Here is a 23,998-nt window from a genome sequence, read left to right as displayed (position 1 = left end):
TCTCTCCTGTCTCTTCCTCCTTCACTTAGATTTCACCCCCCTCCTCCCATTTTTCATGGCTCTGAGCCTATGAGCTGGCGCAGGCCCTTGCTTGTTACACACCCCAGCGGGGCTTTATAAAGGAGGGCTGCAGGTCTCAGCAGCCACACACAGTCTCCGCTTGTGCCTCTGCCTTTTTCGTCTTGTTGTTTCTGCTTCTTCAGTCTCCTGGTTGGATTAGTGATGCAGATGACACCCTGCAGGACCAAGTATTTTCAGCTTATACTTTTGGGCCCCTTCTTGATGGCTGTAGGCCTGGCCGCCATGGACAGCCAAGGTGAGAAGATCATAGGGTCAGGATATTGGTTATGTTTGCGGGCAGGCTAAAACATATAAGCAGGTAACCACAACCTGGAAAGTGTGAGATTGTGATGGCAGACATGTCGCTGGGAATTAAATTAATCGTGATCCAGGTTGAGGTGTGTGGGTGTCACACAGTCTGAGCTGATGAACAAAAAACCTTGTGTGAGAGTGTTTATGCCTATGCCAACCTGTTTATGTAAACTGTAGGACCTTATATTTATTTTTCCGTTGTTAGCTAAGCTTTCCTGAAAGTACTGCTTTTGACGGCTTAATGAATAGACAGATTTCTGTTTTGGCAGTTAGACATCTGCAACTTTTTTCCTATGTCAAATCCTTTCCTTGTTTTCCAAAAGGTAAACTCAATGTTTCAGAAATAGACTGAACAAATAAACATGTGTACATAATTACTGTTCATTAAATCCTTCCATTCTTAACCTTTGGAACATCTTTCTGTGTTTGGAGCAGCATTGCATCAACTTGAGAAGGACCCATCTTACTGGGATGCAAAAGCAAAGGAAACACTGGATGCTGCACTTAAGCTTCGTCGTCGAGAACATCGGGCTAAAAACATGATTCTCTTTCTTGGTGATGGTAGGTTAATGCTGTCTTTATTAAATGTAACTCACTCATTTTTAAACTAGTTTCGATTTAATGTTATCGTAAGTCCATTAGGTATGCTTCTGACCTGAATTTTTACATGCATATTAAATATATCAATAAAAATAACACATTAATAAACATCAATACATAAGTAGTAATACTTTCATATAGAACTAGCAAAAAGGGCCAAGTGGTAACTTTAATAATCAAAAAAGATCTTGAACATAATATCAAACATGATTTAAAGTTATTAAGAGCATACTTTTTATAATTAGATAGATTTAACTAGTGTTAAAGATAATTTTTACTAATATTAAGATCTGTTATGACCCTTATAGATAAAGGTTATAAAAACCTGTATATCTCAAGACAGTGGGCTAATACAATAAGCTGTTTAGTTTTCTCCTGATAAATACAAATTTCACTCCTCAGTTTTCAGAGAACAGGTTAACAATGCTAAAAAGAAATTTAACAGATAAATTTGCATGACTTCACCTACTGTTTTAAACCAAAAAGGTCTATAAGAAATCTTAATATAATTTTATGTAATAAAATTGATAAAATACATACAAATTTAAAATAAAGTTTATAAAATACATACAAATTTACAAGAATAAAACCTAATCATGAACACTCTTAACCTAACGCTTTATTAAAACCTGTGTTTTTTTTCCTTTCTTTCTATAGCAAATAGTCTCAATAATTGGAGGAAATTTGGGGAAAACGGGAACATTACAATAGACTAATACTTTTTAAATTGAGTATTCTCTAAGTCTGTCATATGTAGATGCTCTGTATATACTGTATATATCCCATGCACCTTTTTTCTTCTTTTTTTTCAATCAATCAATCAATCAATCAATCAATCAATCAATCAATCAATCAATCCTGAACCAAGAAGTATTTAATAGGAAATGTGGCTGAAACCCTAAAATGTGTTTCAGGATATGTTTGGGTTTAATGAGGATAAAATTTAAGTTTAAGACAGAAAAGGGAACACGATGAATTTGACACATTGCCAAAAGCACAACCACTACCATATTTCCACTGTGAAGTATGGTAGTGGCAGCATTATGACCAGGGGCTGGCTTTCTACAGATGAAAGCATTATTTTTTTCTGATTAAGTAAGGATAGAAGCGGAAATAATCCACATTTTAGTCAAACTTTTCTTAAAAGTGCAAAACAAAGTATTTTTTATATATTGAGTCGAGGCTCCATCCAATAATACATATTACTGAATGATAGAAATAGGAACGTTTTTGGACAGCCTAGTCAGAATCCAAACCTCATCCCGACCGAGCAACCTATCAATCACTCAAAGGTGTACATTTATCTGGCAAACTGCTTCAGTCTCATGGAAATGTTATTTTCCTTCTAAAGAGTTCTGGATACCTTTATGTTCTTTTGGTACATCACTACTTTTCTTGGCTCCATTACTTGCTGTTTAGCTCTTAAGGTAGGAGTGTGATAGTCTTGGCAACAACTCAATTTTCCTGTGTTTGAATGTTATTGAGGAATAAATGTAATAGCCTTGTAAAGTTTTATAGTTTCTAACTTAAGTGGGCACCTTTGTGCTGTGTTTGCTGACTTGAACAGTCATGGCCGAGGTTCTAGCCTTGTCCTATGATTTTCCAACGTCAGTAGAGTTAACCTTAACAGGAGACCATTTACATCTGGCTTGGATAGAAATTCTTGTGTGTTTACAGTCAGCAAGGCATTAAATTAATTGTTGCAGGAAAAGCTGTTCTAAGACATATGGATTAAATAACTGTTTTCCAGTTAACTACTAAAGTATCTGTTTTAAATCAACTCTACTTGGTCACATTTCTGGGTGGTCGAGGTTTGGTTTTCTTGGTGAATCTCCCCTTTCTGCCATCTCTGGAGCCTGTTCTAAGTTTTATGACTGAGATTCTTAAGTTAAATTTGCTGCAGCTGACATGTTCTTTTGGCATTTGCTATTTATAGGTTAAGGGACAAAGTCCTGAAGGTAAAGTACATCCCTTAACTATTCTACATAAGCTACTAATGTGATGTTTGGGTCTTCACAGCAGAACTTGGACCTATTCTCACAAACCCACCCAACAATTTTCCCCAGTTTTATTTTGCACTGCAAAGGCATATTATCTAAATACTGATTATGTTAGCTTTAGTTTTTTTTTTAATTAAAATCCAGTCACTAAAAAGAAACTGACTGTTATAAAGGCAGCTACATAAAGTTGCAGTTGTGTTATTCATATTTAGAAAATGGGGGCAGAAAATGCTGTGACTTTTTGTGACCTTGGTGGGCAATGAACACAGATATGTGAACCATTCTTTGCTAAATATGTGATTAATTATGTTATTACTTTGAAATAGCAAAGACAAGGAAAACAGATGGGAGCCTAAAGTAAATTTATTTGTCTCTCATTCTTTGACAGGGATGGGTGTGTCCACGGTGTCAGCAGCACGTATTCTGCGAGGCCAGAATGAGGGCGGGTCTGGAGAAGAAACAGTGCTGGCCATGGATACTTTCCCATATGTTGCCCTTTCTAAGGTAATAATACAGAGCATGACTGTTGTAATCTAGGTTGTTTTCTAGGTGTTTTGAACCATCATCAAGCTTCAATATTTACAAGTTGGGACATCAATTTAAAAAATAGAATAAACTGAGCAACCACAATACAATCTTCCTCCCATTTATCATGAGTTCCAAAGACCTAGCCTTAGTTCTGGTCATTGCCATCACTGATGAGGCCCACCACCGTGGTGTTGTGCAAACCTTCCGAGGTGATTGGTGGTGAACCTAGGGACGCAGTCATGTGTCATCAGGGTAAACAGCCGGAGGCTCAGGACGCAGCCCTGAGGGGAGCTTGTGCTTAGGATGATGACATCAGAGGTGTTCTGTCCGACCCGGACTGACTGCGCTCTGTTGGTGATGAAGCCTAGCAGCCAATTTTGAAGGGTTGTATTGAAGCCCAGCTGTTCCAGTTTGCCCATCAGATGCTGTGGGATGATGGTGTTGAAAGCTGAACTGAAGTCCATGAACAGCATCCGCACCTGGGTATTCTTCTCCTCCTGGTGTGCCAGGCCCCGGTGGAGAGCAGCAGAGATGGCGTCCTCAGTGGAGCAGTTCCGTCGGTAGGCGAACTGGAATGGGTCGAATGTTGGCGGCAGACTGGAGATGATATGTTCTTTAACCAGCCTTTCAAAGCACTTCATCATGATTGGAATCAGTGCATCAAGGCGGTGATCATTTGGTGAGGTGACCTGATGCCTCTTTGGGACCGGAATAATGGTGGCAGACTTGAAGTATTCTGGCACTGTGGATTGGTCCAGCGAGGTGTTAAAGATGTCTATGAGGACACCAGCCAGCTGATCTGCACACTCCTTATATACCCGCTCAGATATGTTATCAGGTCCTGGGGCCTTTCTTGGATTGACTCTCCTCAGAGTTTTGCTCACTTGAGTTACGTCCAGGTTTAGTGTCTCCTCTCCCTGGTGTGGAATGGCTTTCACTGCTGGAGTGCTGTTTAGTGCCTCAAACCTTCCAAAAAAGTTGTTCAGTTAATTTAGGAATACAGTGTTTGCTGCATCTACCAGGGGGAGGGTGTGTTGTAGTCTGTGATTATCCGAATGCCTTTCCACATCCTCCTGGTGTTGCTGTCGTTGTGGAAAAGATCCTGGATTTTCTGGCTGGGGTTCTGCTTCGTTGATCTGATGGCATGGTTTAAGTTGGCACACGCTGTCCTCAGTTCCTCTTTATCACCAAACTTGAAAGCTGAGTTCCGTACTTTTAGCGATTTCCTAACCTCTCCATTTATCCAGGGTGGTTGGTTGGCCCGGGTGGTGATGTTCTTTTTGATGCTGTTGTCCTCAATACATTTGTTGATGTAGGCTGACGCAGTCATGGCATACTCATCAATATTTAATAAGTTGTCATATGCTGCTGCAGCCTTGTAGATGTTCAAGTCAGAGCATGCAAAACAGTCTTGGAGGTCTCCATGGCACCCTCAGACCACACTCGGACCTCTTTAACTGTCGGTTTAGCCCTGATCAGCTGGGGCTTATATGCAGGGATAAGCATGACCGAGGTGGGGCGGGGGCCTGCTCTGAATGCATCTTTGATGTTATATAATGAGGTCTAAAATATTTTCACCCAGAGTTGCAAAGTCCACATGTTGGTAAAAATGAGGAAGAAAAGTCTTCAAGTTAGCCTGGTTAAAATCCCCAGCAATGATGAAAACACCCTCTGTGTGCAGATTGGAGCTCAGAGATAGCCTGGGATAGAGTCGTCATGGCTTCTTATGTATTAGCGCTGGGGGGCACATAAACAGCAGTGATGCAAACCACACTGAACTCTCTGGGCAGATAGAATGGTCTGCAGTTAACAGTTAGAAACTCGATGTCTGAGAAGCAGAATCTGGCGACCGATCTAGTTTTTTTACACCATCTCTTGTTGATGTAAACACAGAGCCACCTTGAGTCTTACCGCTCAGTTCTTTGTTTCTATTGGCGTGGTATAGCGTTAGCCCCTCCAGGTTAATAGCATTGTCTGGTATTGCTGGATGCAGCCATGATTCTGTCAGAATAATGGCGCAGCAGTTACTAATTTCCTTCTTTGATGAGAGTTCCAGTCGAAGATTATCCATTTTGTTTTCCAGCGAGCGGACGTTGGAGAGCAGGATTAATGGAAGCGTAGGTCTGTGGGGATTTCTCTTTACCTTTACATTTAGCCCCCCTCTGCAGCCTCGCTTTCTCTGTCTCACGCATCTCTTCCTGCAGCAGTTACGTTTTGCTGTTGTGTTGTTGAGATTCATTTGTAGCACTCTGCAGCTCTTTAAGCAGTCAAAAATGTCAGTATTTAAAACGTTTTGTAACCATAGATGTCAGTTGAAAGTCTAGTTTGTATTGTTTTAAGCGGCATATTCTTTGAAATTGTTAAGAGGAGTTGTTCTTGGCCGCTGCTTTGGAGCGCCGCCATGGTAAATTCACAGAACATGTCATCACAAGGCACTTTGCAGAGACAGTTCAACCAGATCATACAGTCAGACTGATTCAACGTTTACTATCTAAGGAAAACCAGCTGATTGCATTGACCCATTGACTCCACATCCCTCACACTGAGTATGCCGTCATCAGCTCTAGTGGCTCCAGATCAGGGAAAGACACCTGCTGTTGGCTCTGGTGCTCAATTCTTGCGGGGTTCTTGCTCTGATCTAATGCTGTCCTCCTGCAGTTCTTGCAATTACAATAACTTCCAGAGCTGGCCCTCGCAACCCATTTCTTTCCCCTCCTGCCTGTCTAGCGCACACTCTGTCTGGCCCCTTATCTTACTTCTGTTTTTTGGGCAATCCTTCCCTGAAGCAGAATAGTTTTTTACCGAGACTCATTAAAATTCAGATCCTCCATACTGTTGAAACCGGCAAGCAGCAGATATAAGCTCCTTCTATTTGTTGAGGTGGTGAAGTGGCAGGTGTGCAGCCTGCCGCTTGTAAATTCCTGACCCTTGCCATGTGAATTGCTGGCAACATGATAGGTGAGCAACAGAATGCTGGAATACCATGCAGAGTGAGTGCACCACCAGATCCGTTGCTTGGTATGTGGTAGGTTTTCAATGAAGGTGGAAAGATGGGGCCACTGTGTTTAGCAAGATATCTACAGGTGTTTACTTTCTGTTTTTTTCATTGTTTCTGTGTTGTTTTCTCAATGTAAACGCCCCACTGGTGTATGATCGCTAAACACTTTGGGATTTCCTCTGCCTATTGCTAAAGTTCTGTATTGATACCATGATAAACACAATTATTTGCCTCCACTATTGGCTGGAGTCCAGTCTTACACATGTAGGGCACCACACCTTCCTCACTGGAGAAAATGTCATCGGCTTCAGATTAATTGCAATCCGCTGTTGGTGAGTGTAAGGACCAGTTTGGCACAATCACAAGAGTTTTTTTTCTCCCTCTGTAGTCTGCTGCCTGCAAGATTTGTCATAATCAAAACTTTTATTCTCAAGGATTTATATTTGGTTCAGGGTTTGGAATTTCTTTGTGCAACTAGGACTTTGATTCCTTTGGCTGAGTCCAGTGTTTTTTTCAGAATTATTACCCCAAGGCTGCACATACTTAAGTACCCCAAGGTCCTTAAGGTCTGCATCCTCTGGCTCTCCAGACTGCTAGCTTTAAACTAGGCATATATAAGTTGGGCTACTTTCCTTCACTTTTGGGCACAATTATTTACCACCCAACAAAATACAGTATCCCCAAGATTTGCTATGTGTGAATATATGCCCAAATACAAGCAGGTTTTGATTGCTGGATATTATTGTATGCATGTGTGTTTCCACAAAAGGCGCCCATAGAGGATTAAATTACAAACTCTCAAACCCCTTGTGTTCTTTACAATATAATTGGCACTGTTCTTGATGCACCTGAACCAGCCCTTTTAGGTCTCAAGAAAACTTTGGGACATTTCTCAATTTCTCTTAAGACAAGGCTGTTAATACTAGTGCTTTTAATCTTTTCCATCCCATGATCCTTCTGTCCTGGTCCCCTGTCTCGCTGTATTTGATCATTTGGAGCCTATATCGTTCTCCAGTTTGGAGAAACCTGCCACCAAAATCAAGTCATCTGGTTCCCCCTTTGATGTTTTCTATTAACTGGCATAAGCCAATGTACAGACTGATCCAGATCATCCCAACCATGCTTAATCAATATTAAAATTGTGCTGGCTATGCTAAAACTAAAGTTCTCAGCTTCCATGTATGGCTTAAAGACCCTTGCAATTTGCATTTGTGTTATCATGCTTGTATGAGATGATGATAACGGATTGATGGCACAACGGGCCTCAGGAAGTAATCTCTTTAGTACTATACATTCAAATGCCATAAATAAAATGCCATCAAAATGTCCAATTTGTCCACTCAATCAACAATGTCAACATCAGCAAACCACTCACTTATTCAACTTATGTTGGTTACAACAAACTGTAATGAAGTCTTAGACATAGAAAAATGTATTGTCATTTCATAAACACAGAGTGTAAACAAAACAAAATTTCAATACATTCAGCTTTCCGACAGTGAGAAGCAAATTAGCAGTGAGAACATTTCCATTTATAAAAGGCAGCAGTGATCAAAATGTAAACAGTAAAGGAGGGACATAGTGCAAAAGGCACTCAGAAAGACTGAGTTGAGTTATTTTTCGTACAATCACCATGTAGTGCCAGTATGTGTACAGTGTGATGCGGAGTCTCCATTTTTGACGGGGAAAAGCTCTTACAGAACCAGTTGGTCCTGCAGGGAATGCTGTGAAACCTCTTCCCAGGGAAAACAGTCCATGGTGGGTGTGTGAGGGTGATGATGTTACAGACTCGGGACATGCTGCGCTGGTATGAAGTGGAGACCTAAATGAGGACTACAAGCAAGCTGATTAGGTTCCCTCAGACAGTTTCTAACAATATGCACAGAAATTATTTTGAAAATTAATAGCTGTAACTGATATGCAGTTTGAGATGGAATATTATATAGAAATTAGCATTTAGTTCACAGGCCACAGCTCTGGTGGAGTAAAAATGCTTATCGCATGCTCCCTGAAAACTATCACTATCTCTGATATGGAGCTCTGTGATAAAAAAGCACATTTAAAGTGGCATTTTATTATGCTCCGTTTAAGACACGCCTGTGAATAATCATGTGGTCTAATCAGTATCTTGATATACCACACCTGTGAGGTGAATGGATCATCTTCACAAGGACAAGTACTCACAAACTCAGTTTTAGGTAGATTTTTAAACAATATTCGAGAGGAATAGGCCTTGTGTACAAACAAAGTCTTCCACAAAATGGGTGTTGGGTACTTCATTATCTTGATGTTATAAGCATTTTTTTTATGATGTAATTTATGTTTTAGCTCTAAAGTAATCAACAGAGAATTAGAACATATGTCCTACAATCTAGACCCAGAAATAGCTACAACTATTTCAGAGATGTTTTTTTTTTTTTTATGTTTCACGATCTTCAGAGTTGAGGTCTAACTAGGCCTTCTGCTTAACATAATCTTGAAACATTTGGTCTTCATCTAAAATTATAATTCATCTTAATCCATTGAGCAGATTTTACTATTCAGAACAGATAAAACGCCTTGGGGAGTTGGGTTAAAGAATAGAATGAGTCATACCTAAGGATTTAGGAAAAAGACAGCCAGACTCCAAAAGGAATCTTCCAGCAATTACAGTAGGTTGTGGGCTCTTTACTGAAACTACTGATGTTCCAAAAGGTTAACCCATCTCTTTTTCTAAATGTTTTATTTTAATGACAGGATGGAATGTTATTGTTTCAGCTTATCGTTCACACTCACAGATACCTGTTTTCTTTAAGCATCTGTTTTTGCATGGTTGGAAATAACCAGTATTTCCCCTGGAATTTCTTATGCCAACATACTCTTTATAACATATATGTTATAAAGAGTACATTTTCAGGGTTTCTCCTTTACATTTATGAGCAAAAAATGTATTATTTATTGTAGTTTAACTAACTCTATTTAGGCTATTTAGGGCAATCTGCATCAATGTGCAATATAGAACTTCCAATGTAAGTTCCAAGAAGAAAAACGTATACAGTGCAGCATAAAAAGAGAATAAAATAACACTTCATACTGGCACACATCTAACAAATGCTCTGGCATAGTGAACACTTTGTCTGCACACAAAGTAAAAAAATCAGTCAAGTGATATTACTTGTCACTTGGTGGAAAAATCATAAATCTTGTTTAAGTCTGATACAGTTTCCAGAGTGAATGTTTTGTTATACTTCTCTTCACCTCTCCTTTGAAACAACTCCAAAAAACTGCAAGACACTTAAAATTGTCAGCATATAGAAGCCTGTTTTATCAAGAAAGAAATTAATCAAATTTTCACCTAGACTATATTTGAGTTAATCAGCACATTGTTTAATAGAACACAATATCACTTTTAAACCAAGGAAACTGCAAAAAATATCTACACAATCAGTACATCTTAACTAATTTCACGGTTCTCTGGAATCCTTGAACATATCTACCACCACAAACACACATACAACATTAAAGCGCATAAAGCTGTAGTGAATTTTAAGCATACACATGCAGGCATTGAAATCGTTTATGCATTTTTGGTTGCTTGTCAAATTGGCACTGTTCACTATGAATAGTGAGACAGAATTGTTACTCTGCTTTTCATCAGCATGTTGAATCTTGTCTTTTAATATGCACCCACTGCAGTCTAAGCTCTTAAAACACAGAACTAAAAGATTTAAAGGATTTTGTTCAAATCCACCCTCGAGTTAAAATGCTGACAACAAGCTATAAGTACTAAACACAAGTTCTGGGTCTCACTTATCTCTCTGGGTAACTTTGATCCCTAAATTACAGTACCTAGGCATTGTGGAAGGGCTGAGTATTTATTAATTGTAGTTTTTCTTCCTCAACCTATAGTCAAGGAAGATGCATACTTTGTTTGAAAAAGCATATCAAATTTTTTTTTTTTTTACCAGACATTAAAAAAATTATTAAGAAGTTGTAATATTTGTATATTGTACTTTTTTTTTGTCTGTGTTTGTCATTATTATAAGTAAGTTAGTAGCAGGCCTTGTTAAATACTTATCTAGGGCTTTTGAAGATATTTATCATAAATTAATGAAACTGTGTTTCTTTGCCTTGTGACACATCCTCATAAGTAATAAATAAAAGCTTTTACTTTTTCAATTTACTGCTCAGACTTTAAATATGTTCAAGTTTGGGTAAATGGCATTTTTTTTATAATATTTGCCAGTTTCCTGACTTGTCAACTGTCAACTTGAATACAAACGATTAGGGTGTATATTTAGACCGTATGTTATTTGTGTTTTTATTTATTTTTGCTACATTTTATCGCAGACCTACAGTGTGGATAAGCAGGTTGCAGACAGTGCCAGCACGGCCACAGCTTATCACTGCGGGGTCAAGGCCAATGCAAAGACAGTTGGACTCAGTGCTAAAGCAGTGGCCTATGAATGCAACACCACCTTTGGAAATGAGGTCTACTCAGTGCTACGACGTGCTAAAGCCCAAGGTAAATGTAGTGGATGAATAGGTGTTCTGCATAATGGAAAGATCAGCCAGTTAAAACTGGATTCTTATCTCAAGATACAGATTAACCTCATTTACCTTAGCTGAATATAGGCGTAGTAAAACAATCATCTGATAAGAATTTGATATAGCATCTTATGGTTAAATGCACTTATAAGACTTAATGCTTGACTATTTGATGTTCATTTCATGCAATTCTGATATGAGCGTATCCCTGTGTTGTCCAGGTAAATCAGTGGGTATAGTGACCACCACACGTGTCCAGCATGCCTCGCCAGCTGCAGCCTATGCCCACTCTGTCTCCCGCAGTTGGTACAGCGACGCAGACCTGCCTTCCGATGCTCAAGAACATGGCTGTGTGGACATTGCCACCCAACTGGTCACCAACTTTGATATTGATGTATGAAAGAATAACTCTTTTAATTTTGTGATTAATTGTAAACATCTACAGGAATCTTTATGGCTGAAACCAATGTTAGATCGGCTTTTTTTTAAATCTATTTTAACTGTTGCCACCTTATCTAAAAAACACCCAGAGCACTGCTAGTAGCCCCATACATGCTTGTGTTAAAAAGGGCTATTACTTTACCTTTGTCTTTTAAACCTAACAACAGTCATTATGGTCAGATAAATAAAAGTTTTATCAAACCAAAGGACATGTCTCAAAAACAAAAGACCTACCCCTCACTCAAAAAGAGAAGGTATCCTTGTAACCTAAATAAAATATATCAATTTGTAACAAGTAGAGGATTTAACTTAATTTGTCACTAATTGAAGCAAGTTATTTAAGTTTTAAGTTGGTGCCTTCATTTTAGAGTACTCAGTGCATTTGAATTAATTAGAGAACTAACTTCACTGTGGATACTATGGGTCGGATTTATCAAGATCCAATTTTGCGTGCAGTAATTTGCGCTCGCAAACTGGAATTTTGCGCAAGGGGCTGAACCATGGTTTGCGGGTGATTTAACAAGAGTGATTGCGTAACTGGTGGCAGGCGCAAAACTGTTAGAGACGCCCTATTTAAATGATGGTTTTGCGCGTTTTGTGGTTTGCGGCAAAGTAGTTTGTAGTTTCTACAAACTAGTGCGTTAAGAAATTTTAATCTTACAGTGACACCCAACAAATATATATATATATATATATATATATATATATATATATATATATATATATATATATATATATATATATATATATGTAAAGAAAAAACTTTGGCAACCTTTAGTCCCTAAGGTGGTATGTGGCTGAATTTCTACTTCACTGCAGTAAAAAAAAACAAAAAAAAAACAGGTGTTTTGTATTGGCCTGTAGAAAAATGCACATACCAAATGGCTCACAAGAAGTGACTGTGGATGAGATTACGCATCCCCGCAGCATTGGCATGTTGCTCCACAGGCGCAGGGGGAGAACCCCGACCCGGTCGGACAGCACTTCTGAGATTGGGAGATCCCAGCTCTCGCTGCAACCGTACGCTGGAATGACCCAGATGCAAAAAAGTGCAATGTTGCAAGGAGTTTTGTGATATCTGGTATTGCGTGGGTCCTCCTTGTGGCTGGCTCCAAATCCATTCGGAGTTCCCCCAACAGCTCCAAAATGGCAATGCTGGATAAACTATGTTTTGATGATCGTTTCCTCCTTCATTGCAAAAATATTCACACGGAGTGAAAAAATGCGTTCTCTGCGTCTCCTTGCTTCATATTGATGTCTCCTTCTTGCGACAATAACCGCTGCCATGTGTGCGCAATTACGCATACAGACCATTTGCACCTTCTTTTGAAACGTGTTAAATATAGAGTCAGATACCGTTAGCAAAATTGCTTTCAGGTTTAATAAATCACTTTGCGAGTGCTAAATTAATATATTTACATGTTCTCCTCCCACAAGACGCACTTTTGCGTGTAAACGCCCCATATTGCATATTCATTGCAGAAAAAGTACTAAATGGATAAGAGGCGCTATTTAGCACGTTTTAAAGACCAAATCCTTTTAGCACGCTGTTGATAGATCAGTTTGTACATTTTTTAGCGTGCGCAGTGAAATAGCTCACGTTTTTATACACGCAAACCTTTGATAGATCCGGCCCTATGTGGCACTATCTTTGATCCCAAGATCTTTTACTTTTGTTTTTTGGCTGCATACCCAAATTACACCTGACAGCATATTACTGTATCACACATGGAATCTAGCTTCTCCATGAAATGTAGTGTTGGCGGACATTCGCCTGCTGCTAAGTGTGTGGAGGTCTGCAATTGCCTTTCCTAATATCACTCCTGGATTACAGTATTTGACTATGCACTTTAAATTATGAAATTCACACAACTGCTTTGCATGCATCTCATTTAATCATGACTCGATAATCTATCCAATATGCCATCAGGCAAACCTCCCCTCTATGTTAGCCTGTGCAAACCTAAAGAGCAATGACAAGATAAGATAACATGTAGCTAATGGTAAACTATCTTATCCAGCTCAGGTAGCACTTTAAATTGTATATTGCCTCGAGGCACACTGTGACTCCTGCAACTGTAAAAGATTAACTATTATTGATCTTTTTATGGTTGGTCATGTTATTCTTTTATTGTCACTTCAAGAAAAACCTTTATGCCTTTGCCTAAAGTAGCTACTAATCAGTTTCCATTTCAAATATCCCCCCTTTCAGCATGAAAAATTTCCCAATGAATACTTTGAATTCAGTAAAGCTTTTCAGGTGAATGATGCAAAGAAATTCTGCACTAAGTTTTTCAAATTTTTTTTTTAAAGGTTATTTTAGGGGGAGGCAGGATGTACATGACACCAAAAGGCACTCCAGATCCTGAGCATCCCTCTTCCAATTCTCGCAAGGGAAACCGCAAAGATGGAATAAACCTTATTGATGTGTGGCTTAATGCTAAACCGGTACAGTTAATTAGCAATAGTTGGATATATTTTCCTATATTTAATTGACCTCTGCAACTAACAGATACATGTGACCTTGGATGTGTTTCAGAACAAAAAATCACACTATGTCTGGCATAAAAAAGAGTTTGATGAGATAAATGTAAGAACCACAGATCGTCTTATGGGTGGGTATACAAGTAATCTATAATGCCTTTATCTCTAAGTATTACCCTTCATCTTTACAGCCATGTCAAACCATCATGTTGTAATGTGTGAATTTACCAGCATTATCAGGTACAGTTACAGAGATAAAGCCTTAAGGGTATATTTCTTGCTGTAATTATCTATGCAACAGTAATCCAGGGGCAGCTATGAGTTCAAAGTCTTTATTATCTTAGTATTGCCTTGCCGTCTGATATGTAAGGTGTTTAACTTGTTGCACTTTCACATGGCCACTATTTTTGATGTTCATGTCATAATTACTTCTAAACATAGCTGAATCTTTCCTCTCTAGCCACGTCTTAAAATTCTGATTTGGTAAAGCCTTTCATTTGTGGTTCTAGGTCTTTTTGAACCAAAAGACATGAAGTTTGAAGTTTTCCGAAATACCACACGAGACCCATCCATTGTGGAGATGACAGAAAAAGCTATTCAGATCCTCAAGAAAAACCCAAATGGATACTTCCTCTTTGTGGAAGATAAGTATAATGAGTTACCAGTGAATATAAAATCACAATGAATCACACTTGCATTTTAGAAAAATGTAATTTCAGAATCCTATTTGTGCATGATAAATGATGTCTTGTACTTTATTACGAGGTAGAATTGACCATGGACATCATGATGGTATTGCTAAACTGGCTCTTACTGAAGCGGAGATGTTTGATCGAGCAATTGAGCGTGCTGCTCAAATTACCAGGGAATCTGACACGCTGACTGTGGTAACTGCGGACCACTCTCATGTCTTCACTTTCGGTGGTAACACACCCCGAGGCAACCCTATTTTTGGTAAGAATCTAAGATTTTTTTGTTTATAAGAGTAACAAGCATGCAAAGCAAATATTATTTTACTAAAGGCAAAAAATATTGACATGGCATTTAATTTCATACATGTATTCTAAGGCTATGTTTACAAGCAGGCATAAGGGATCCAGATCTGATCTTTGTGGCCATATGCTACTCATGTCGGATTTTGTAGCAACAATCTAAATTCTGCCCAATTTTTATATTTTCACCCCCCAACAAATCATATTTGAGCAAACTGCATAAATGGTCATGCCAGGTTTCTTCTGACTTTTACTAGAAAACAACTGCACAGTCAAAAAGCCACATAGTATTTACTGTATATTTGAAGGAAGAATCAGGAGGAACCCCATGTGACGATGTACAGGTTCTACCTGCTGCCAGGTGTACTTTTTCAACCAGTAAACTAGTCTTATCCCATAATGTTATTGTGATTAAATATGTATCTTTGATATTTTAAATACATAATTTACCTTGTCAAAATGAACATTTGAAACAATATGAGTCTTCACTGCAAAAATTTCAATTCTAAACAAGTATTTTTTACTTAAAATAAGTGCCTTTTTTCTTGAATTGAGGAGATAAGTAAACAACTTCCCAATGGAACAAGATAATTTACATTTAAAATAAGAAAAAAAAACAATTGCATTGTCTTATTTCAAGGGAATCTTAAGTAATTATCTTATTCTAAAAGAAAAAAAATACTAATTCGATTGGCAAAGCATCTTATATACCTGCTCAAATCAAAGGTAAATACACTTATTTAAGAAATGTTTACTTATTTCTAGATTGTTTTTGCAGCGTTCATATCTAAAATAAACATTCTGGATGTCTAAAAATTAATTTCCTCTTCCCCTTCAATTTGTATTATTTTCATAGGGAAGACATGTATTTCAGAAATCATAAATACAAATACAGTCAAGCTGATAAATGTCAAAACAGCCAGCTAAAATGCTGGTGAAGATTCTCAGTCATCCAGGTAAAAAAAAAAAGTAAAAAAAAAAAAAAAGAATCCACTGCACTTTGTTTTCCAAGTTTGAAGACATTTCACTTCCCAGAGGGAAGATTTTTCAATTAAAAAAATTGAAAATAGAAAATATTTTGAATTGAAAAAGCTTCCTGGATAGGAAGCGAAAAGTCTTTAAACTTGGGAAACAAAATGTCTAAACATATCAAGAAATATAAACTCTTTTGGTTTTTAACATTCTAAAAAGCAGTTTCTGCTGCAAAAATGTGATTTCGGAAATCTATTATTTCAATACTGACCTGGAATGCGATTTTGACCAGGAAAAATCCTAATTTAGTGATCTACACATTGAACAACAGAGAGGAGAGTGCTTTTAATAAATGTTAAAAAGGCCTGCCAGAATGGGCATCATATAAACCTACTCATTAACTCATGCAGCAATATTATCCTTCGCCATGTCCCTATCCTTTGCAGCTGTAGTGCTGCTCCTGTCTTTTACACACTGCCCAATTTGTGTTTCATTTATCCATTAAAATCTATAGCTCCATTTATAAATTTGCATTTATAAGAAGGGTCCTGTGAAAAGATTCTGTTCCAATGAGAACTGCTGTATGAACATAGCCTAAGTTCTTTATCCTCTTTGGTTATGATGTCAAAGCCTGTTCAAGTATCAAGGAAAACTTTGCATTACAAATATTGTTCACTTTCCTACACTATCATTCAGGTCTGGCGCCAAAGAAAGCTGATGACGAAATGCCTTTTACCAGCATCCTTTATGCCAATGGCCCCGGTTATGTGCATGTAAACGGAACCAGAGGCAACATCACAACGGTGGATTACTGTGAGTACAGGCTAATGGTTTTCAGATGCAGTCCTTTGTCTGTGCTGATCTATGTACAGACAGCTTTAACTGATGTGGTTATGGCTGAGTCATGCCTGTACTTGCCTGAAAACAAAGTTGAAATATAGTGCATTCATTACATTGTGATCTGTTTTCTTTTTCCCACAGAATCCTTAGCATTTCTGTATCTCAAATTTTAAGAGGCCTTTGTATGTCTTTTTAAAACATTTAACAATATTGACCAGATGGAAAACTTATAAATACTTATGCCGTGTGATTATGCTTGTAAATATCTTTTATATCCCCAAATTATGCTCCTTTTGATGAATGGACCGACATTTTGGAATCAGATTTAATGTTTAATAACCATAGACCCAACCCAGCTCTGTATGGAATTTGATTTTACAATGTATCCATCTGGGGAGGCAGGGAGCCTTGTAAAATACATGTAAATGTTGTAATGAAATTCTAAAGCAACAAGAGAGCAAAACTCTCCACAGTACTTTTCTTACGATCTGTGCACATTGTGGGTCAAAAAAACAAAAAGAAAACCTTTATCTGGACTTTAGGAAAAAATTTAATGTTTTTAATCATAACAACTCCTCTTTCATAATACTTTATCTTACTTCCTCTGTAATATGTGCTCATTTTATTTTAAAAGTCAGGCACTATTTCTGTAATTTACATCAAAAGAACTTTAATTGCCTGGGTGCTGGAGAAGGCTGCCATTAGCTTTGTGTTGGTAAATTATGGCAACTTTAGAAAAGACTACTTTAAAGGCCAAACTACTTTTAAAAAATGAGGCAAATGTAATAATAATAGTGCAAAAGTAAAAATAAACCCATAAAAAAGATCATTAAAAGCAAGAGTAGTAAAGGCAGGAAACTCAGGTTTTTACCACATTTTTACTGTATAAAATTAGGAAGATAAAACATGACAACAGAAGCTTTTTAACAATATATAGAATAAAAACTAACGGTTTTAAAGCCTTGTTATTTTCTGTATAATCTTAAGTGTTTTGCTTTTATCAACTGTAACTGGAAGATCATAAGTTTTTATTATTTCAAAATAAAGAAAAAATTATTTTGATGTTCATTTCTAAAAATAATTATGGTTGGTATAATTTTTTTTTGGATTGATATTCTATGCAGCTTCTCAAACATATGTTGCAAAGCTTAGGTCTGGTCAAAGACTGTAATTGTTCAGTATTTAACTGATGTCTTATTTGGAAGTTATATAGCAAACTTTTAACTTTAAAAACACTTCTTGAGCTGTGTAATTTTGATCAGTGGGTTTTATAGAGGCTTCTGCAGTTGGGTGTATTTCTTATCATTTTAAGGGAAAAAAAAATTATGCTTATTCTACCTGAAGATCTCCACCAGTAGCCATCAGTTAGGATTTAACATATTTAATTCATTTCCCTGTTTTCTTTTGCTTTCAGTACTATTTCACATCTTGTTATTTACACGTCCCATTTAACGGACTGATTGGTTTTGACTTCTGTATCGATTGCTCTATACAGATTGTTATGTATAGATGTTTATCTAATTATTGTCTGTAAAGTTAATTGGTGACTACTGCTTTCTAAATAATTGACAGGGTTATGCTTTTGTTTAACTTGGCACTTGTCTTGCAGTTGACGAGGAGTACATGCAGCAGGCTGCAGTTCCGTTGGATTCTGAGACACATGGGGGAGAAGATGTAGCCATATATGCTAAAGGTCCAATGTCTCACCTGTTTCATGGAGTGAAAGAGCAGAACTATATAGCACATGTTATGGCTTACGCAGCCTGTTTGGAGCCATACAAAAACTGCCCTCCTCACCATCACAGCCATTCCTCAGCTGTGTGTTCGCACAGACATTTAGGCCTTTTGCTCATCATGCTTGTCCTTCTCTGTTTTTTAAGATGACCTTCATACATACACACACATGTTAGCAGACATTTAACTTGCTAGGCTATATGTATGCAGTAAAACAAAGACTATGGACTAAGTGCTTCCAGGTAAATATGCAGACATGTCTGCTATGTGCGTGGGCAAGAAATAGATTGATAAACATCGGCAGTACTGTAATAATTACCAGAAAACTCCCTTAACCACATCACATTTATCAACACACAGTTGTATTTTACCTTGCATTTGAAATACATGTTTGAGCACGTGACTGTTACCTCATATCAGCTGCAAAGCAATAAAAAGGCAAATACTGACAGCGTGTGCACATGCAAATATGCAAAGATTAGCTGGACTTTCATTAAAAACTGTTTACCTTAGACAAACAATTTAAGAGTCAGGTACTGATCCAGCTTTCCAATTGAACAATGAACAACTTCAAAGAGACTACAGAGTTGCACTAACCTGTAAATTCATCATTTAGCAAAAGGTTTTCAGAGCTATTCAAGCCACAGTTCAGATTTATATTGAGTCAAAATTTACTGTGTGTTCATAAAACAGATTTTTTCCCCTGAATAACTTCAAACCAAAAACCAAGCTGGAGCTGAACTGTGTAATGTCTGGACTCTATAGAAGCATATACATGAATAAAGTTTCTCAATAACATAAATTAAACCTGACATTTTGACAAAACTGAAGATGTTCAATGGGCATATAAAAAGGCAGGTTACTTGAGCTCTTATGTCTAGTAAATAACATGTATGTATTTTTATATTAGATATCCATTGGATTCCAGTTTTAACATTTTTTAATTCAGTTGTTTTGCTACATAAGTGTTTGTATTGTAAATAAATATAATTTGCCTGCAAATGGTTAATGTAATTTTGTACTAATTGTTTCTTAAATATATAATTTTTAAACTTGGGTTTTTCGTGTTGTTTTTTATTGAATCGATTGCCAGTATTTTGCTCCTCTTGGTGTCTTTCAAACAAATGTGTTGAGTTAGGATTCAGGCATATTTTTGCACATTACTCCCATCCAAAGAAAATCTTAAGATTAAAGGTACTTTTTGCAAAGTAACAGCCTCAAGCCACGCATTGGAAACTTAGTCATTGTCAAGTTTGTAGCTTTCAGAAGGAACAAGGTGAAGACTGCAGACTGTTGAAACTGATAACTTTAAAATAGAATAAGATAAACATACAGGTAAAAATGTTAGAGGAACAGATCTTTGAATAGGTATCTGTAGTATTTGGGCAGTGAAAACGAGGCATCAGAATGTACAATGTTAATGGAAATATCTGGCAAGGAAAAAATGTAAACTACTGAGCTTATAGCATTTGAGGGAAGAATGGAAGGGTGACATAAAATATAGGTGTTTAAATTGGGGAATAATGTGTGCTTAAGGAGAAGGTGTGCAGGGGGGCTGAGGGAGGAAGGCTAGTTAACATGGATGGAGCTGTACAAAGACATATAAGCCAGGTGTAAGAGAGATAATTTCAGATGCAAAAAGAAGATAGGACAAGATCAAACCAAGACATTAATGGTAAGGGATGAACTAATAAAGCAACAGTTTAGAGCAGTGGTTTGAATCCTTGTTCTCAAGTACCACTCCCCTGGATTTTACAATTCTCCTCCTTGCCACACACCTGACCTATATAAAAGAATGACAAATAGGCTTTTGCAGTGCTTAATGACTTTAAATTAGGTGTGCTGCAATAGAGACATATAAAACATACTGGGAGGTGGTACTTGAGGTGCAAGTTTGATACCTACTGCCTTAGAGAACATAAACAACTAGGACATTATAAAAACAGTGAGAGCAAAGAAAACTCGGACACATGAGGATCCTAACATTTTAAACATAAGAGCAAACTAAGAATTTAAAAATAGTTGGCTCCCAGTGAAGGTCAGCTATAGTTAATCTTTGATACACCACATAAGTGTGAATGGATAGTACAATTACATTTTTTGGCAGGGATTTGTCAAGAAAAAGCTCAATTGGCTTAAAAAAGCAGATGTTATCCCATTCAGATCATATAGTTCAATTGTTTTAGTGGCTATTGGAAATTATATATTATATATTGAGCAAAGGAAAACTGGATCTCCTGGATCTTGAAGAATCTACACCTAAGCATATTTGAATGCATAAATAGTCAAAAGTGGAGACAGAAAATCTACCATCTTAACGTCGTAAGGAAATCATATTTAAATGTCAAATCATTCTGGCTTAAACATGTATATAAATGTACTCTATATCAGACAATATTGTCCTAAGATTTAGAAAATTTCCATTAAAACAAATCCTGTCTTAAAATCTGTGTTGTTTTTTTTTCGTTATCTTATGCAGACCAGCTAGTTATACATCAGTTATAAGTGTAAACCCATTATACACTGCTCAAAAAATTAAAGGAACACTTTGAAAGAACATCAGACCTCAATGGGGAAAAAATCATGCTGTTTATTTATACTGATATGGACTGGGTGATGTGTTAGGAGCTAAAGGATACCACATCATTTGATTGAATTGAAAATTATTAACCTACAGAGGGCTGAATTCGAAGACACCCCGAAAATTACAGCAAAAAAATGATGCGGCAGGTTAGTCCATTTTGCTGAAATTTCATTGCAGCAACTCAGAATGGTTTGTATGGCCCCCACGTGCGTGTATGCATGCCTGACAATGTCAGTGCATGCTCCTAATGAGACGACAGATGGCTTCCTGGGGTATCTCCTCCCAGATCTCGACAAGGGCATCACTAAGCTCCTGTACAGTCTGAGGTGCAACCTGGTGGCGTCAGATGGATCGAAACATAATGTCCCAGAAGTGTTCTATTGGATTTAGGTCAGGTGAGTGTGGGGGCCAATCAATGGTATCAATTCCTTCATTCTCCAGGAACTGCATGCATACTCTCGCCACATGAGGCCGGGCATTGTCGTGCACCAGGAGGAACCCAGGACCCACTGCACCAGCATAGGGTCTGACAATGGGTGCAAGGACTTCATCTCAATACCTAATGGCAGTCAGGGTGCTCTTTCACTAGGCTGTATAGGTCTGTGCATCCCTCCATGGATATGCCTCCCCAGACCATGACTGACCCACCACCAAACCAGTCATGCTGAACGATGTTACAGGCAGCATAACCTTCTCCACGGCTTCTCCAGACCCTTTCACGTCTGTCACATGTGCTCAGGGTGAACCTGCTCTCACAGGGCGCCAGTGGCTGACTTGCCAATTCCCGTGTTCTGTGGCAAATACCAATGGAGCTCCACGGTGCCGGGCAGTGAGTACAGGGTCCACTAGAGGACGTTGGGCCCTCAGGCCATCCTCGTAAAGTCTGTTTCTGATTGTTTGGTCGGAAACATTCACACCAGTGGCCTGCTGGAGATCATTTTGTAGGGCTCTGGCAGTGCTCCTCCTTGCACAAAGGAGCAGATACCAGTCCTGCTGATAGGTTTGTAAACATTCTACAGCTCTGTCCAGGTCTCCTGGAGTAACTGCCTGTCTCCTGGAATCTCCTCCATGCTCTTGAGATTCTGTTGGGAGACACAGCAAATGTTCTGGCAATGGCATGTATTGATGTGCCATCCTGGAGTTGAACTGCCTGTGCAACCTCTTTAGGGTTCAGGTAGCTCCTTGTGCTAACAGTAATGACAGTGACCTGGTGAAAAATAGTCAGAAAAGATGAGGAGGGGAAAAAATGTCAGTGACCTCCACCCCTCTAGTGCACCTGTTGTTAATTTCATTAACACCAAAGCAGCTGTAACTGATTAACAAACCCCTCTGCTACTTACCTGACCTAATCAATATCCCATAAGTTTAATTAACTTGATGCTATACTGTGATTGCAAAGTCTTCCTTTATTTTTTTAGTAGTGCAGTTGAAACATACTTTCCAGTCACCCACCAACCTAGACTGCCAGTCAAGAGGCACTGTCTACACTTGTCACACAATGTTGAAGAGGTTTGTCACCACAAAAGCCCAATACAGAGATCCAGAAACATTGGATACTCAGGATAAATCCCAGGTTGGTCTTGGACTGCAAGGTTGAAGACATACTTAAAGCACTCATTTACAATCTCCTCAGTACAAGTTATCAACTTCCCACTCCTACAGTAAACAATGTTAATGAAGCACTGCTACCCCTTCCAGGAGCTTGGACAATTTGCTAGATTCACTTTAAAGCAGACCAACAGTTTTTTCAGTAGATGCTCACTACTAGCAAGGGCCTACCCAGTCTGTCTTGCTTCCTCCACTTACCTTCATGTGGTAAATGGTAGACTAGTCTGACCTTCTCTTCATCCCGTGTGTCCAACACATGCAGCTAAAGGTCAGAACATAAGACTACAAAGCAAATCATTTACTTCTAGCCCTGGGCATTCTTGTGCCATGTGCACTGATGAACAGCCTTTTGTTTAAACTTGGAGTTCATGACTAGCACAAATGTCCGAATCAAACATGGGTCAGGTTCTCCTCTACCTAAAGATAGAGGGATTCATCCCACACACCCACCAGGGTAAACCACTACACAGGACAGCTGAGCTTGAAGGGAGACAAACTCAGACTTTGAGCCTATCCTGTGAGGCACACCAGACAAGACAACGTCTTTCAAAGAGCTGGGTGCCAAAGCCCATACTGTGCCTTGAGATGAGTCTGACCATTTGTTACCAGTGCTGTTTAACCTCATGCACAAGCCCATGCTCCTTACCCCATCATGAGGTGATATCCACATCCCCAGAGCTAGTTTAAGTGATTATGGATAAGGTGCCTAAGGCTTCTACGTTGGACTGCTGCCCAGTCCTTTAAGCACAGGTCTCTCATGATTCCCCCTGTAGGTGGTGGGCCCAATAGGAGATTGCCAAGTTCGGCTTGCCCCATCAGGGTTTTACTGGGACTAACCAAAACACTGGGCACTTGCCGACGAGAAGCGATCCCAGCCCAGCTCCTCAATCAGGTCCTGGTTCCATTGTTCAAGGGGATGCCACAGGCTTCGATTGTCTGGCATCCGGCAGGTTTTCCAACTGCTCTTTCTATTTCAGTCAGAGCCTGTTTGCCTATCTGTCTGAATAATAATGAATGTTTGAAGTTAAATGTAAATTTTTGACACTAGGGACCTGTAAGTTAGAGGCCTGAGTGGGACAGATTTTCAAGTCCCGCGCCTGCCCGCTCCTGCAGTATTTAGTCCCGCTCCTGCAAAGAATTATGATTTTCAGTCCTGGTCCCGGTCCCGGCCACACCTGTAATAGTTTGTCCTGCTACCGCCTGCAATTCCCGCATGATTCCGACGTTCGCCTACTGCTCAAGGCAGTCACCCTTGTCTAGCACCCCTAGTGGCCATAAACGCTGCAGCACTGTCACAAAAGTCAACAGTCAGCCAGCC

General features: G+C 38.6%; 1 protein-coding gene across 1 annotated transcript; it reads left to right on the top strand.

The window, feature by feature from the left end:
- The first annotated feature begins 130 nt into the window (after window positions 1-130).
- On the top strand, window positions 131-19,049 carry alpi.1 (alkaline phosphatase, intestinal, tandem duplicate 1). Its single transcript, XM_038291796.1, has 11 exons — window positions 131-316; window positions 808-933; window positions 3,361-3,476; window positions 10,828-11,002; window positions 11,247-11,419; window positions 13,780-13,914; window positions 14,006-14,081; window positions 14,460-14,594; window positions 14,713-14,904; window positions 16,611-16,727; window positions 18,364-19,049. Exons 1-11 carry the CDS (start codon window positions 223-225, stop codon window positions 18,636-18,638), a joined length of 1,614 nt encoding a protein of 537 aa, XP_038147724.1. The 5' UTR covers window positions 131-222; the 3' UTR covers window positions 18,639-19,049.
- The last annotated feature ends 4,949 nt before the right edge of the window (window positions 19,050-23,998 follow it).

This window comes from Cyprinodon tularosa, unplaced genomic scaffold, assembly GCF_016077235.1.
Source record: "Cyprinodon tularosa strain WSP-4 unplaced genomic scaffold, ASM1607723v1 ctg30, whole genome shotgun sequence".
NCBI lineage: Eukaryota > Metazoa > Chordata > Actinopteri > Cyprinodontiformes > Cyprinodontidae > Cyprinodon > Cyprinodon tularosa.
This window is presented reverse-complemented; position numbering and strand designations above follow the sequence as displayed.